The sequence below is a fragment of the Salmo trutta genome, chromosome 8 (genome assembly GCF_901001165.1).
Source record: "Salmo trutta chromosome 8, fSalTru1.1, whole genome shotgun sequence".
Taxonomy (NCBI): Eukaryota; Metazoa; Chordata; class Actinopteri; order Salmoniformes; family Salmonidae; genus Salmo; species Salmo trutta.
In genome coordinates this window covers 11,872,452-11,889,208 of record NC_042964.1, presented here as the reverse complement: position 1 = coordinate 11,889,208, position 16,757 = coordinate 11,872,452, and the positions used below count along the sequence as shown (strand labels likewise).

The 16,757-nt window shown below is 43.0% G+C and overlaps 1 protein-coding gene across 2 annotated transcripts; it reads left to right on the top strand.

Moving 5' to 3' along the window:
- Positions 1 to 2,198: 2,198 nt before the first annotated feature.
- coro1b (coronin, actin binding protein, 1B) lies at positions 2,199 to 16,494 on the top strand. Of its 2 annotated transcripts, none has more exons than XM_029759968.1 (11): positions 2,199 to 2,298; positions 3,682 to 3,888; positions 4,550 to 4,672; positions 5,011 to 5,140; positions 8,075 to 8,256; positions 10,741 to 10,860; positions 12,766 to 12,870; positions 12,991 to 13,136; positions 13,367 to 13,424; positions 13,616 to 13,948; positions 14,499 to 16,494. In XM_029759968.1, the coding sequence occupies exons 2-11, from the start codon at positions 3,685 to 3,687 to the stop codon at positions 14,619 to 14,621; spliced, it is 1,524 nt and encodes a 507-aa protein (XP_029615828.1). In that variant the 5' UTR covers positions 2,199 to 2,298; positions 3,682 to 3,684; the 3' UTR covers positions 14,622 to 16,494. The 2 variants fall into 2 exon arrangements, with proteins under 2 accessions (XP_029615828.1, XP_029615829.1); XM_029759969.1 differs by lacking the exon at positions 2,199 to 2,298 and adding an exon at positions 2,314 to 2,659 and having other exon boundaries at positions 3,683 to 3,888.
- Positions 16,495 to 16,757: the final 263 nt, after the last annotated feature.

The window sequence follows — 16,757 nt, the reverse complement described above, 5'->3', positions numbered from 1 at the left end:
TACTTTTACAACTGAGCAACTCCTACTCTGTCCGTGTCTGATCTGTGTAAACGTTTTGACCCAACCCCCTGGTCTGCCACAGAGGCTGTATACAGGAGCGATGCTACATACAGACACCGGTTAGTCAGGCTGATTGAGGTAGTATGTAGATGTGGTTAAAGTGACTGTGCATATATGATGAACAGAGAGTAGCAGTAGTGTAAAGAGCAGATGGCGAGACACAATGCAGATAGTCTGGTTAGCCAATGTGCTGGAGCACTGGTTGGTCGGGCCATTTGAGGTTGTATGTACATCAATGTATAGTTAAAGTGACTATGCATATATGATAAACAGAGTAGCAGCAGTGTAAAAGAGGGGTTGGGGGGGCACACAATGCAAATAGTCTGGGTAGCCATTTGATTAACTGTTCAGGAGTCTTATGGCTTGGGGGTAAAAACTGTTGAGAAGCCTTCATGTCCTAGACGTGACACTCCGGTACCACTTGCCATGCGGTAGTAGAGAGAACAGTCTATGACTGGGGTGGCTGGGGTCTTTGACAATTTTTGGGGCCTTCCTCTGACACCGCCTGGTGTAGAGGTCCTGGATGGCAGGCAGCTTAGCCCCAGTGATGTACTGGGCTGTACGCACTACCCTCTGTAGTGCCTTGCGGTCGGAGGCTGAGCAATTTCCGTACCAGGCAGTGACGCAACCAGTCAGGATGCTCTCGATGTTGCAGCTGTATAACCTTGAGGATCTCAGGACCCATGCCAAATCTTTTTAGTTTCCTGAGGTGGAATAGGCTTTGTCGTGCCCTCTTCACGACTGTCTTGGTGTGTTTGGACCATTCTAGTTTGTTGGTGATGTGGACACCAAGGAACTTGAAGCTCTCAACCTGCTCCACTACAGCCCCGTCCTGTAGTCCACAATCATCTCGTCTTGGTTACATACACTTAGGTTGGAGTCATTAAAACTCGTTTTTCAACCACTCCACAAACGTCTTGTTAACAAACTATAGTTTTGGCAAGTCGGTTAGGACATCTACTTTGTGCATGACACAAGTCATTTTTCCAACAATTGTTTACAGACAGATTATTTCACTTATAATTCACTGTATCACAATTCCAGTGGGTCAGAAGTTTACATACACTAAATTGACTGTGCCTTTAAACAGCTTGGAAAATTCCAGAAAATTATGTCATGGCTTTAGAATCTTCTGATAGGCTAATTGACATCATTTGAGTCAATAGGAGGTGCATCTGTGGATGTATTTCAAGGCCTACTTTCAAACTCAGTTCCTCTTTGCTTGACATCATGAGAAAATCAAAAGAAGTCAGCCATGACCTCAGAAAGAAAATGTAAACTTCTGAATTCAACTGTACATTAATTATTAATTTCGGTTGCCAATCCTGACGTGAAGTTTGTTCTATAGAAAGTATTTGACTCTAGCCACAAAATTAAGGAAATTAGAACCCCCCTTCTAATTTCCTTAATTTTGTGGCTAACGTCAAATACATTCTGTGACACGTCAGAGTCAAATACTTTCTATAGAACAAACTTTACGTCAGGATAAGCAACCGAAATTAATAATTAATGTGTGTTATATTAAACATAGAGGAGGGAGTAAAATGTAGGCAAGCAATAAACACTTCAGAACAACTACTAGTCGAATAAGACATGGGAGAGATTACGAATTTTGTCAAAGAGATTTATTTATAGACTAATACACTTCAAATAAATAGCCAAACCGAAAACTGCAGACATTACTCGTGCCTCCCCCGCGGTAAATCCGGCACAAAAAAAATAATAATTTAACGAAGTTTAACGTGATCAGTGATCTCAATTTGCAAGCAAGTCGCAGCAATGAAGAACTGAGTGCGTGCGCGTTAATGCGAGGGTGAGGGGGGGGGGGGGGGGGGGGTTCTGGCAGGGGGAGATTTTCGGCACAACACCTGTACCTCATGTATATATCCTCTTTATTGTTATTTCAGTCACATGAGTACATGTATGGCCTGATAAATGCTTCTGATGTGGTTCAACAGATTTTTTTTTTGCTGCCGTCATGTAATGCCAATGTTGACAGAACACGTCACTTACATATTTCCAACACTTGTTTGGCATTTCAGGTAGTACAGTAGGCCTTTGTTTTTAGTGCAGCAAGCCAATCCAATAGAATACTGTTGAGAAATGCGATGGATACAACAACGCTACATCCACTATATCCTGCCAGGGGCGGAAGTCTGGAAGTCTGTTCCAAACAGTAATCATTCCAACACAGAGTGCGAAGTGTCAGCATCTCTCCCGTCGCACGCCCATAATTCCCGGTAACCATTCCCTTGTTGTCTACATTTTCATTTACCAATATTTTGACGCGTTTTACATGTTTGTTCATTTTAAATATTGCACCACAGATACGCATTTTTTAACCAACTAGGTGGAAATTAATTTTGCAACAGGATTGTACGCCGCGCGTCTTTATTTTTCTTGAGCGCTAATCATCGCTTGTGTTTATCCATCTACAACAATTATTTCCTGCCATTGTGGTAGGTCGGCTGTGTAGCCGTCTGTCAGACATAGCAAAGGATTAAGTTACTGCTGGTGACGGATTATTCTATTCGCTTCCTCTTGTCACGTTCTAGTCTTCGGCCTTTATCTTTTCCAATTGAAGTTGCCTGAAATCGAGGTAGAGTAACTGGAAAAAAAATGTCAGTTTTGTTTAACTAAAACTCCTTGCTATTGTATAGTCGAAGTAAAATCTCCTAAAACCTCACATTGTCGAATCGCTTCTCCAAGTAGGGCAGGCTACTTTTAGGCTATTTGTTGTTACATTCTCTTAGTTGTATTTTGTCCTTTTATTTTGATATTTTCTGACCCACCTTTTCCATTAATGTTGATGCTAATAATGTGTGTTCTGCATCTACAGTATTTGCTAACTACACCTACCACTCCCAGTGACATTCTTACATTCAAATGATCTGGATGCAAGCCAAGCCAACATTTCTCACTATCATGTTGTTGTAGGCTACATTGTTACGTTAGATGTAACACATGTTAACACCCTTGTTTAGATGGATACTGTATCGTCAGCTATAAAGCATTGAGTGGCACCCCCTCCCCTCTGTAGTCGTCTCTCTCTAGCTGCCAACCCCTCCCCAAATGTTCTTCTTAGAACTGACTGACTCACATTATTGGAGAATTTGGCTGTTGCACATTATTTACTTACTTATCCCCAGCCTCATTAAATGTTACTGACTAACTGAATATACATTTATTTATTGGTTAGTGCCATATTGTGTACCCCAATCAGCTCGTATTGAGCTGATAGGGGTTTCACAGAGACAGGACGAGACAATTTGTTTCATAGGCTTGACTCTTGACATTGTAGCCTCCTTGAGGATGTTCTTAAAAGAACATGGCTCAAAAAGTTTTGGAACTCATAGGCCTACCAGCTACCACGTGTCTATTAGTACTGACTTGCAAAACTACCACCACCAGAATTCTGATGAATTCTAATTGCTACTTGCATGCGAGTGTCTCAATATGTATTTGATGTGGTAGATATATTGGAACCATGGTACATTTCTCACCTGTGGTGTGGCTGCATAGGCTAGCTACATCATTACAAGTTGAGGATAAAAACCTCCACATCGATTTGTCATGTTGCTTAGGGTGCATTATGGTTAACCAGTGATATCTCTCTCGTCAGTCATGTCGTTCCGAAGAGGCGTGGTCAGACAGAGCAAGTTCAGGCACGTTTTCGCCCAGGCTTGGAAGGCTGAGCACTGCATCGATGATGTCCGAGTGTCCCGCGTCACATGGGACGGGCCCCTCTGCGCTGTGAACCCCAAATTCACCGCAGTCATCATTGAATCAGGCGGAGGAGGGGCCTTCCTCGTTCTGCCACTCAACAAGGTTTGTACTTGCCCACTTAAGCATCCAACCTCTCTCAGATTGAGGATAAGCATCGGATCAATACCCTAAAGGTGTTTCTGGGCAATTCCATGGTAATGGTATTATGCTGAGACTCAGCATAATCATTTTTCACTTTAAAATATATACCAAACAAAAACCATTGATTTCAAAGTTTAACAAACCATAGAACTCAGAACATTTTACAAAAACACATTGAGGAAGGACTGAAGAACTCTGCACCTACAAAGTTTAGAATAAAACTGAGGGCGATTTTACCTTAATTCTGTTACCAAACTTGCATCTGCACAGTTTTTCCAGTAAATGTTTTTGTTTATTTTTTATTGACCATGTAAGTTGTTCAAAGTAGTCATTGTGCATAGAGTTCAATGGTTTGTTAAACTTTGAAATCTTGGCTTTTGTTTGACATTTTAAAGTGAACGCGTAATTCCGTTGCCATGGAATTGCTCTTACTCGGCTGACGTTACTGGATGGGTTGTAGCAATATGTCGGCAACTCAGAGTCTTCCTGACCCACTTATTTTCATGTAAAACAGTGCTTTTCGGTTGGTGAGTAAGTACTATTGAGATCTACCTTGGCGGTTTTGACTTATCTGATGATGAATTGTCACCAGGCCCACCTTACACCCGCTTCTCTCCCACAGAGTGGCAGGATTGACCAGGCCACTCCCACGGTGTGTGGACACGCGGCCCCGGTGCTGGACGTCCAGTGGTGTCCTCATGACGACAACATCATCGCCAGTGCCTCGGAGGACTGCACCGTAAAGGTGAGTGATGGGAACGTAGCTGCCCTCTAAAAAAGCTGCATAAGCAGATCACAGTAGTCTGTGATGACACTTTCAACCCTTGTCCAGATCTTTGCTTAGATTTAGGCGGACTGCTGGATGATAGTTATGTGTTCATTAAGGAGACATGGCAGATGTACTATTATATGATGGCATTATGTTGGCCTTGTGATATATGTTCTACTATCCAGAGGGAATATCTGTGTTGAGAATGCTGCAGATGCAGTCATTGGTTAGGCCTGTAGAATTGAAACAAAGGTTCAGTTGTATGCTCTACTCCTGTTACAAAGTGTTGTCATTGGTTGTATTGTCTATGACAGGTTTGGGAGGTCCCTGATGGAGGGCTGACTGGGCCAATGACAGAGCCTGTAGTGACACTGGAGGGCCACAGCAAACGAGTGGGGATCCTGGCCTGGCACCCGACAGCCTTCAACATCCTCCTAACTGCAGGTAATCTCACCTATTTGCACCTCGTTGTCTCACGTCGGATAGTGTGATCATAATGCCATGGCCGTCTGAGAGGACAACGCATGGCAGAGGACAATGTCTGCACCTCAGGTAGTCTGTTTTTGGACTATCCAACCCACTAGCGATGCCTCTTGTATCAATGAATGTGATTGGTAAAAGGCAAGGAAAGGTAGACATGGTAGGGGCACAATTGGATCCCCAGGTCCATGATAATGTGAGACCTCTTATGTTAGGATTTTTCTGAGAAAGAAGAACTGAGTGTTTTAAGAGGGAAGTGTTGCATGTAGTCACGCTCACACCTGGAAATGTAGACATAATGATAGTGTTAGGACACAGTTTGGTCACGAGTCAGGGTAGCATGTAGCTAGCTAGTTAGCCACCCATGTGTCGAACATTGGACCCTGTGTGATTGCCAGAGAAAGCTAACATGTAGCAGTCAATGTAAATGGGGAGAGTCTAAGGACAGATCTAAATGTACTGGAGAGGTGTTACATGACAAACAGTTCAATTCCAAATGCATTATACAAGCTAGGAATTGAGTTTCCTTCCCTTGCAATTAACAGCATGTGATTATTATTTGACTCTGCTGGTCATCTATGAACGTTTGAACATCTTGAAGAACGATCTGGCCTTAATGGCCATGTACTCTTATAATCTCTACTCGGCACAGCCAAGAGAAGACTGGCCACCCCTCAGAGCCTGGTTCTTCTCTAGGTTTCTTCCAAGGTTCCTGCCTTTTTAGGGAGTTTTTCCTAGCCACCGTGCTTCTACTTCTGCATAGCTTGCTGTTTGGTGTTTTAGGCTGGGTTTCTGTATAAGCACTTTGTGACATCTGCTGATGTAAAAAGGGCTTTATAAATACATTTGATGTGGTTTGCGAGTTTTAAAGGAGACTGTGGTTAAGGTTAACATGAAACTAAACAGTCTAAGAGGTCGTGGGAAGGTTTCAAATGTTCGAATAAAAACAAACATGAGCTAGCGCACACCCAGAGAGAATTATTTTATGTAGAGGTGCTGACTAATGGCGGATAAACTAGCACTTTGAGTTTGAAAGGATACAATGGGGGTGAAGTGCAGACTGTCAGCTTTCATTTGAGGGCATTTTCATACGTATCGGATGAACCGTTTAGAAATGACAGCACCTTTTGTACACAGTCCCCCCATTTTAAGGTACTACAAGTATTTGTTGAATTGGCTTCACAGATGTGTGTCGTTAGGCAGGTGTATTCATTTGTGTCGTTAGTGAATGCAGGAGAGCTGTTGATGAATAGTATTGATTCTAGACTTTATTGCCTTTGGAGGTTGTTGTTGGGGTGTGACGACATGAGGAAGACAGCAGAGTCGATGTAAATGAAGCTGTCCGTCAAGGCTGAAAATCAATCAATCAGGAACATTGCAAAAACCCCGGACATACCCAAGTCAACAGTTTGGTTCATCATTAACAAGAAAAAAACAACCGGTGAACTCAATTATGTCAAAAGACCCGGTAGACTGAGGAAGACCACTGTAGTGGATGACCGGAGAATTCTCTCTATGGTGAAGAAAACCCCCCTGACAACAGCCCAACAGATCAAAACACTCTCCTGGATGCAGGTGTAGATGTTTCAAAGTCTACCATACGTAGAAGACTACACCAGCAGGACTACAGAGGGTACACTACAAGATGCAAACCACTGATAAGCCTGAAGAACAGAAAGGCGAGATTACAGTTAGCTAAAAAGCACCTAAAAGAGCCCCAAGAGTTCTGGAAAAAAGTATTGTGGACCGATGAGACAAAGATTATCATGTACCAGAGTGATGGAAAGAGGAAAGTGCAGAGAAAAAATGCCCATGGCAGCCATACATGCCCATGATCCCATGATCCAAAGCATACCACCTCATCCGTGAAACATGATGGAGGGGGTGTTATGGCTTGGGCCTGTATGGCTACCAGTGGAACAGGCTCACTTGTCTTCATCGATGATGTGACTGATCTTCCAGCATGACAATGACCCAAAACACACAGCCAGGGCAACTAAGGAGTGGCTCCGTAAGAAGCATCTCAAGGTCCTGGAGTGGCCTAGCCAGCCTCCAGACCTGAACCCAATAGAAAATCTTTGGAGGGAGCTGAAAGTCCGTATTGCCCAGCGACAACCCCGAAACCTGAAGGATCTGGAGAAGGTCTGTATGGAGGAGTGGGCCAAAATCCCTGCTGCAGTCTGTACCAAATATTAAGTTCTGCTTTTCTGATGTATCAAATACTTATGTCATGCAATAAAATGCAAATTATTTACTTAAAAATCATACAATGATTTTTCTGGATTTTTGTTTTAGATTCAGTCTCTCACAGTTGAAGTGTACCTATGATAAAAATTACAGACCTCTACATGCTTTGTAAGTAGGAAACACTGCCGATTTTGCAGGTTATCAAATACTTGTTCTCCCCACTGTATACACACACACACTCTTTTTCAGGTGACCCTGAAGAAGGCACAGTGATGCCGAAACGTTGGTGATTTACCCAATAAATTACTGCGACTCTATTTTTTTTATAGCTTAAGATTTAAATGTTGAAAGCAATTTGGTTGTCTGCATTACTTAGGGTGTTATGTCTGTATTATGACTATTTGCATGCTTTTCATATACATTTGATTGTATCCATATGACATTTGTGTTTAGGTTTTAGTTGTCTACAAGTACAGAACTCCTACACACAATTTTACTTCTGCACTTTTATTGTGGTTGACGTCTTGGTAAACTGAGATTGGTAGTGTGCATGTTAACCCTCTTCTGTAAACACCTGTTTTGAATGTTGCATCGCTTCTCTCCTTTCTTGTCTCTTTCTCGCTCTCTCTGTGTCTCTGTGTCTTTGTCTCTCTCTGTATGTATCTCTCTCTTTGTGTGTGTGTGTGGCTCTCTCCTCTCTCTCTCTCTCAGGCTGTGATAACCTGGTGTGTGTGTGGGACGTGGGCACCGGGGAGCTGGTCTACCAGATAGCCGATGCCCACCCCGACCTGATCTACAGCGTGAGCTGGAACCGGGAGGGCAGTGCCATCTGCACCGTGTGCAAGGACAAGGCGTTGCGTGTCATCGACCCACGACGGGGCACCGTCCTCAAGGTGAGTCCTGTCTGTCCTATGTCGTATGACACACCCATGCAAATGAATGGAAAGAAGTCATAAGAGATTTGGATATAATGACGAGATATCTACAGTTGAAGTCAGAAGTTTACATACACCTTAGCCAAATACCTTTTAAACTCAGTTTTTCACAATTCCTGACATTTAATCCTAGTAAAAATTCCCTGTCTTAGGTCAGTTAGGAACGCCACTTTATTTTAAGACTGTGAAATGTCAGAATAATAGTAGAGAGAATTATTTATTTCAGCTTTTATTTCATCACATTCCCAGTGGGTCAGATGTTTACATACACTCAATTAGTATTTGGTAGCATTGCCTTTTTAAATTGTTTAACTTGGGTCAAACGTTTCGGGTAGACTTCCACAAGCTTCCCACAATAAGTTGGGTGAATTTTGGCCCATTCCTCCTGACAGAGCTGGTGTAACTGAGTCAGATTTGTAGGCCTCCTTGCTTGCACACGCTTTTTCAGTTCTGCACACAAATGTTCTACAGGTTGAGGTTAGGGCTTTGTGATGGCCACTCCAATACCTTGACTTTGTTGTCCTTAAGCCATTTTGCCACAACTTTGGAAGTTTGCTTGGGGTCAATGTCCATTTGGAAGACCCATTTGCGACCAAGCTTTAACTTCCTGACTGATGTCATGAGATGTTGCTTCAATATATCCACATCATTTTCCTGCCTCATGATGCCATCTATTTTGTGAAGTGCACCAGTCCCTCCTGCAGCAAAGCACCCCCACAACATGATGCTGCCACTCCCATGCTTCACGGTTGGGATGGTGTTCTTCGGCTTGCAAGCGTCCCCCTTTTTCCTCCAAACATAACGATGGTCATTATGGCCAAACAGTTTGATTTTTGTTTCATCAGACCAGAGGACATTTCTCCAAAAAGTACGATCTTTGTCCCCATGTGCAGTTGCAAACCGTAGTCTGGCTTTTTTTTTATGGTGGTTTTGGAGCAGTGGCTTCTTCCTTGCTGAGCGGCCTTTCAGGTTATGTCGATATAGGACTCGTTTTACTGTGGATATAGGTACTTTTGTACCTGTTTCCTCCAGCATCTTCACAAGGTCCTTTGCTGTTCTGGGATTGATTTGCACTTTTCGCACCAAAGTACGTTCATCTCTAGGAGACAGAACGCATCTCCATCCTGAGCGGTATGACGGCTGCGTGGTCCCATGGTGTTTATACTTGCGTACTGTTGTTTGTACAAATGAACATAGTACCTTCAGGCATTTGGAAATTGCTCCCAAGGATCAACCAGACTTGTGGAGGTCTACAATTTTTTTTTCTGAGGTCTTAGCTGATTTCTTTTGATTTTCCCCTGATGTCAAGCAAAGTGGTACTGAGTTTGAAGATTAGGCCTTGAAATACAGCCACAGGTACACCTCCTATTGACTCAAATGATGTCAATTAGCCTATCAGAAGCTTCTAAAGCCATGACATCACTTTCTGGAATTTTACAAGCTGTTTAAAGGCACAGTCAACTTAGTGTATGTAAACTTCTGACCCACTGGAATTGTGATACAGTGAATTATAAGTGAAATAATCTGTCTGTAAACAATTGTTGGAAAAATTCCTTGTGTCATGCACAAAGTAATGTCTTAACTGACTTACCAAAACTATAGTTTGTTAATAACAAGAAATTTGTGGAGTGGTTAAAAAATAAGTTTTAATGACTCCAACCTAAGTGTATGTAAACTTCCGACTTCAACTGTAAATCTCCATCTTAAAAACGGGATTTGTTGTCCACAGAGCGGAACGGTGGGCTGTCGAGCTCCTGCCTATTCCTCTCTTTGGATTGATGGATGCATTTAGTTTATTTTAATCCTTTTTTGAATATTAGAATTTGGGGTGTTAATGAAAACCGGCCTGTATTCATTGGAGAGAGATGCTATGCTACTAGCCACATGTCATGAATATGCATCGCCGTCTCAAGACAATTCTGATAATAAAAGAAAAAATAATTTGCCGGGATGTCACGAGTCCTACTTATATCAGTACGCTCATAACAACCTAAGTATTATGAAACTTCTATTAAATCAAATAAACCTCACGTAGCAAATAAGCCATTACATTGTTTTTGTTATTGACCAAATATGACACTCTCATTGACTTCCATACCAAAACTCCTCGCTTGGTGAGCGAAATAAATTAAATAAATCTTTCTGGAGAAGATAGATTTTTTTCAACCCAGCTGTCCCTCTCGCTTCGCCTTTTCCTCTGGTCTTTAAGTACCAATAACAAGCAATACAACTTCATTATCCTTCAAGGGGAAAGTAACCAACACAAAGTGGACTGTAACACAACTGTCCACTGCTGAAGAAAATATCCTTCTTATCAAAGAAAATTGGATTCAGCCAAATCCCCCAAATACTGTGTATTGTATAAGTTTGTATGAACTCTACCTTCTGTACTAGTGGCTTTTGACATTGACTCTACCTACCACCTGTTGCTGTGTGTCTCAGGTGAAAGAGAAGGTCCACGATGGCACCAGGCCCATGAGGGCCGTGTTCCTCTCCGACGGGAAGATCCTGACCACGGGCTTCAGCCGCATGAGTGAAAGGCAGCTGGCCTTGTGGGATACGGTACGGTGGCTGGATGGACACATTTCATATACACTGAGTATACCAAACATTAGGAACACTTCCCTAATATTGACTTGCACCCCCCCCCCGGTCTCAGAAGAGCCTAAATTGGTGCATGGACTCTTTTGACACAAGGTGTCGAAGGCGTTCCACAGGGATGCTGCCCCATGTTGACTCCAATGCTTCCCACAGTTGTCAAGTTGGCTGGATGTCCTTTGGGTGGTGGATCATTCTTGATACACAGGAAACTGGAGTTTGGAAAAACCCAGCAGTGTTGCAGCTCTTGACACAAACCGGTGCACCTGGCACCTACTACCATACTCCGTTCAAGGACACTTAAATATTTAATCTTGCCCGTTCACCCTCTGAAGGGCACACATACACAATCCATGTCTCAATTGTCTCAAGGCCTGGAAATATTTATTTAACCGATCTCCTCCCCTTCTAACACTGATTTTAAAGAGACATCAATAGGGATCATAGCTTTCACCTGGTCAGTCTGTCATGGAAATGTGTTCAATGTTTTGTACACAGTGTACATGACCTTGAGTCTTATGGGAGTGTATGGTAGAGGAGAGTGTTGTGCTGCGGTGTCATAACAGTACCGTTCAAGTCAGCCCTGTTTATTTTCCCTTGCCGCAGCACCTAGGGGTTCACTACACACACTGACCAAGTAGTGTTTACTTAGCTCCCACTAACTGTAAACAGTGGAATCTTCATAGTGCCTTGGAAAGGCAGATCAACTGGTTCAGCTGCTACATGTTCAGCCAGGCACAGCAGTGACGTACATTACCAGCATGAGATTCAGTACATTCAAATGCAAGCTCATAGTTTCAAGTTTTATTAGTCGTAAGGGATACATACAGATGGTACACACAGTCCAACAATCTCGACAATGCAACGACAATAAGAAATAATTAAAGATAAGAATACATACATAAAGTAAATGTTTCAGTACAATAGAATAAACATTTTAGCATAAGTATAATACAGGAAGGAACCATTTATGTTCCAATATTTACACATGTATCAGGGAAGGGGCAGTGGGGGGGACTTCTTTTCATTTTGCAGAACCGTATTAGCAATAGTAAATAAGTGGTAGCAGCAAGTGTGTGTGTGAATGAGTAAGTGATTGCACTCAGACCTCATGCTCAGATACAGTCTGCTTGACGGTAAGGGAGTGAACAGCATGTGGCTGGGTTGTGTGGGGTCCTTGATGCTGCAAGACTTCCTCAGGCCCCATTTCAACTAGATGTCCTGGATGGGTGGGAACACTGCCCCAGTGATGTATTAGGTCCTCTTCACCTGCTGGAGGGCCTTGCGGTCGTGGACAGAGCAATTCCTGTACCAGGCCGTGATGCAACCGGTCAAGACGCTCTCGATGGTGCAGCGGTAGTATTTGGAGATAACCCGGGGTGGTGTTGGTCCATGTCAAGTCATCAGTGATGTATACGCCGAGGAACTTAAAAATGCTGACTGTTTCTACTGCAGTCGCATTGATGCTGTTTGGTAGCTTGTTCCCTCCTCTGCTTCCTGAAGTCAACAATCAACTCCTTTGTTTTGTTGACGTTGAGTGAGAGGTTAATGTCCTTGCACCACAATGCTAGTTATTTTACCTCCTGATAGGTTGACTCGTTGTTGGTATCAGGCCTACAACCGTGGTGTCGTCAGCAAACTTGATGATGGAGTTGGTATCGTGCAAAGGCACACAGTCGTGGGTAAACAGGGAGTGAGGACACACCCCCGGGGGGCACCTGTGTTAAGTCAGTGTGGAGGAGGTGTTGTTGCCAATCCTCACAGTCTGTGGTCTTCCCGTCTGGGCTCTGAGTTTGGTGACGAGCTTGGAGGGAACAATAGGATTCGAATGCTGTAGTCAATGAACAGTATTTGGTATTTGTGTTGCAGAATGATATGTCTGAGCCAATGGCAGTGCAGGAGATGGACACCAGTAATGGTGTTCTCCTTCCCTACTACGATCCTGACACTAACATGGTCTACCTGTGTGGAAAGGTACAGTACACCCATTTCCTACAGCACTTTCAACAAATTCTGCTGGCGGCATATGATCAGATTAGAAAATCCCCCTCTGGATGTTTGGTTCAGTCCCGTTTGTCTGTTGATCACTCTCAGGGGGACTGCACCATCCGGTACTTTGAGGTGACGGACGAGTCGCCTTACGTCCATTTCCTCAGCCTGTACAGCAGCAAAGAGCCCCAGCGAGGAGCAGGCTTTCTCAGCAAGAGGGGCGTGGACGTCAACAAGTGTGAGATCGCCAGGTGAACAGATTTTTCAGCATGTCTTCATGGTTGTTAGTTGAATTCTTCCTCTGTGTATTTGCTTCCTTTGTTTTCTCTTTCACCCCTCTCTCCCTCCTACATTCCCCCTTTCATTCCCTCCCACTGTAATTCATTTCTATCTCGTCTTTCATTCATTCACTTTTTCATTCATTCATTCACTCTCTCTCTTTCTTTGATTTAATCTGTCTCCTCTCTTTCTCATATTGCAGGTTCTACAAATTGCATGAGAGGAAAGTAGAGCCCATTTCTATGACGGTACCACGGAAGGTAAGCCATGCATTTCGAAACACAGCCATTTGAAGTAACACATTTTTGGACTAAGGCCGTATTCCAATAGCCATACTAGCATCCCACTTAGAATCCATGCCCAAAACATGGTGGCATGTCAATGTGGATATTGGAACAGAGAGTTTTACTCAAACCTCCATCTCCCCCTCCCCTCTCTCTTGCCTCCTCAGTCAGACCTCTTCCAGGGGGACCTGTACCCGGACACTGCCGGTGTGGAGCCCTCTCTCCTGGCCGAGGATTGGATCGCTGGGCAGGACGCGGCGCCCCTGCTAGTCTCTCTGAGCGGGGGCTATGCTGGCACCCCCTCCAAGCACCGGGACAAGCTCAGGAACAAGCCCAAGCTGCTGTCGCAGGTCTCCGGGACAGATTCTTCCACAGTATCCCGGCAGGCCGCCTCTCCCACGGCAACCGCCACCGCCAGTGAAATGGAGAGTGAGGGGGTGGTGCAGCAGAGGGTCACTCGAGCAGAAGGAGAAGGAGCATCCGATAGGGCGAGAAGAGAGGTGAGAATGGAGTTTGGTTATACGTGGGTATGGTAGTAAGCATAGCAGGGGTGTATTCACCAGGACACACTGTAGCCACTTTAATAAACGGATCACTAGTCACTTTAATAATGCCACTTTAATAATATTTACATATCTCGCATTACTCATCCCATAAGTATATACTGTATTTTATACCATCTATTGCATCTTGCCTATGCCGCTCTTCCGTATATTTATATGTACATATTCTTATTCCATTCCTTAGATTTTTGTGTATTAGGTAGTTGTTGTGGAATTGTTAGATATTGCTGCACTGTCGGAACTAGAGGCATAAGCATTTCGCTACACTCGCAATAACATCTGCTAACCATGTGTATGTGACGAATTGATTTGGGATTTAGCAAAACGTTTTGTAACGAGAGTTTCTTATTGCTCAAGTTTAGGTTGTCTCCCTTAGAGAAGTATGCGTATGAGTATGGAGGTAGAAGTGCCAGAAAAGTGACGATTTAGGATGTCATCATGTGTGTGACTGCATTCTCCCTCTTCAACTCCATCTCCCCTGCTCCAGGAGGAGGTGCTGAGTGAGGTGCTAGCGGAGGTGAGGGCCCTCCGTTCGGTGGTCTTGGCCCAGGGCCAGAGGATCGAGCTGCTGGAGAGGCAGCTGGTCCGCATCGAGGACGGGGATGTCTGATTGGCCGATGGGGCATCACCACTACACCCAAAGGGCATTCTTACTAAAACTCCATAGACCATAGCCTTACTAGAATCAACAGCAGTACCCTAAGCTGAGTGGGAGGATGTAGTGAAGTGTATCTCCGTGACTAACTGTATATCACAGAGGGGCTGAGAATAAGGTGAGCTGTTATAGTGAAGTTGTGCTGTGGGTGAATCTAAATAGTGTTTCCTTGTTCCCTCGCATCCTCTCCCCTCGCCTTCTCAAAACGCATTGGAGGACAAGGTCAGAGGTTCCTCCCCTCGGACCTTCTCTTCCAATGGGTTTTGAGAAGGAAGAGGGAACAAGGAAACACAATTGAGATGCACCCTACAACTCTTTAGATGCTGCTTCAGTTAGATAGCAGGTGATATAGGATGAATGGAGATTATCTGTATAAAACATCCATACTGCAGTAAGACATGTCACCGGATTTTTTGAAAGAGCATCGATGGTGACAGTATTTGAAGGTGTATCACTTCAGAACTTAAGACATGCGGAATCAATCATAGCCTACTCACGAATCCTTATGACATCTGGCACAAAGGTCTATGTTAATTTGGTACATTTTGCAAAATGGCACATCAGTATACATTGTGTGTATGTGTGTACACCCTCAATAAATGTTACCAAGTAGATTGCCAGATCATTTACGGTTGCTGTGTTCATTGAAGCACTTGCATTGTGAATCCATTAGGGATTGTTTCATCAGGTAGTTACAGCTGCTAATCATGTCATATCAAATGTGATATTCCATTATTAATACTTATACATTTGTACATGTATGGCTTTAGACATTGGCTTTATACATTACCATCATAGGAAGCGATTACTCTACAATCAGACCATTGGTATTATCAATATAATTGTATATGCGCTATACTGTTTACAAAATTGCACTGGTTCATTGCGATTGGATAAGTTGTATTGAATTGTGCTGTACAGCGCCTATATTGACATATAAAGAAAAACACATTGGTCAATTTCCAAATAATGTTGGTTTTGATATGAAGCGCTTTTTCTTACAAATTATGTGAAGGACGTGAGTTGGAGGTAGCTTAAAAACATTCCTATCATATATGTTGTTAATCTCTTTTTGGGTGATTTTTGTAATCATTTTTTTCAACCTTAGAAGGTAACACTTAATTTGTGCTCTCCAACTTAAGTTGTCTTAGGTGAATGCAGCAACATGCAGTATCATTTGTCACAAAGGGTTATAAACTCCAATGACAGCTTATAACAGAGTTCAAGTTAAGTGTTACCTCAGAATGTGTTATAAGCAGAACGAACGTAATATGATACCATTAAAACCATAGCAGTTCTATGAGTGTCACGAGGCACAGAACTTTAAAACGTTATAATGATTATTCTTTTTTTTTTACTGTGAATGATGTAATCCAAGCCAGTAGAACCTACTAGACTAATGTAGCAGCAGCTGCTGTGTTTCTATTGGAAGATGGGAAAGAAAGGGCATACGATGCTCGACTGTTGGACGGAACTGACAAATAATAGTTCACTGTGATACATTTAATTTTTTTTGCATTTAGCAGCAGTTTATACCTCATCCCTTTTGCAGCCTTGGGTACTGTTCACATATAGTCTGGTCCCAGATCTGATTAAGGCTGTATTGTCGACAATGACTACAGGAGTTGGCGAGACAGCACAAACAGTTCTGGGACCAGGTTAGTTCACATCGGGCTCATGTGTTTGTTTTATTTACTTGAGTAATATTTCTGTATGCTCTGTCATAATACACATCATGTTATTTGTGTGGTTGTGAACCAATAGAGGATGAAAATGACACTCCACTGTGCAAATCTTCCAATAAACACTCCTTTCTCTTTTGCATTGTACAACAGGCACTTAATTACCCTCACTGGTCATGTGACAGGAAGTCATAGCTGTCATTGAAATGATTTAGTAAGCCAGTGTACTAACATACACACAACAAAATAGGAAAGTAAACAAACGGAATATGTTCTACCAGTAGTACAATTATTTAGTTTCATAGCAAATGTGTATCCTAGTGATTATCATCTTGTGTTATCAAATTTTATTAGTCACATGCACCGAACACAACAGGTGTAGACCTTACAGTAAAATGCTTACTTACGA

What these genes read in the sequence shown, in the direction of transcription:
- coro1b (XM_029759968.1), top strand. Translation starts at nt 3,685, where the DNA reads ATGTCGTTCCGAAGAGGCGTGGTCAGACAGAGCAAGTTCAGGCACGTT. An exon ending in TCGTTCTGCCACTCAACAAG is followed by an intron (nt 3,889 to 4,549) that starts GTTTGTACTTGC and finishes TCTCTCCCACAG; the next exon opens with AGTGGCAGGATTGACCAGGC. An exon ending in CTATGACGGTACCACGGAAG is followed by an intron (nt 13,425 to 13,615) that starts GTAAGCCATGCA and finishes TTGCCTCCTCAG; the next exon opens with TCAGACCTCTTCCAGGGGGA.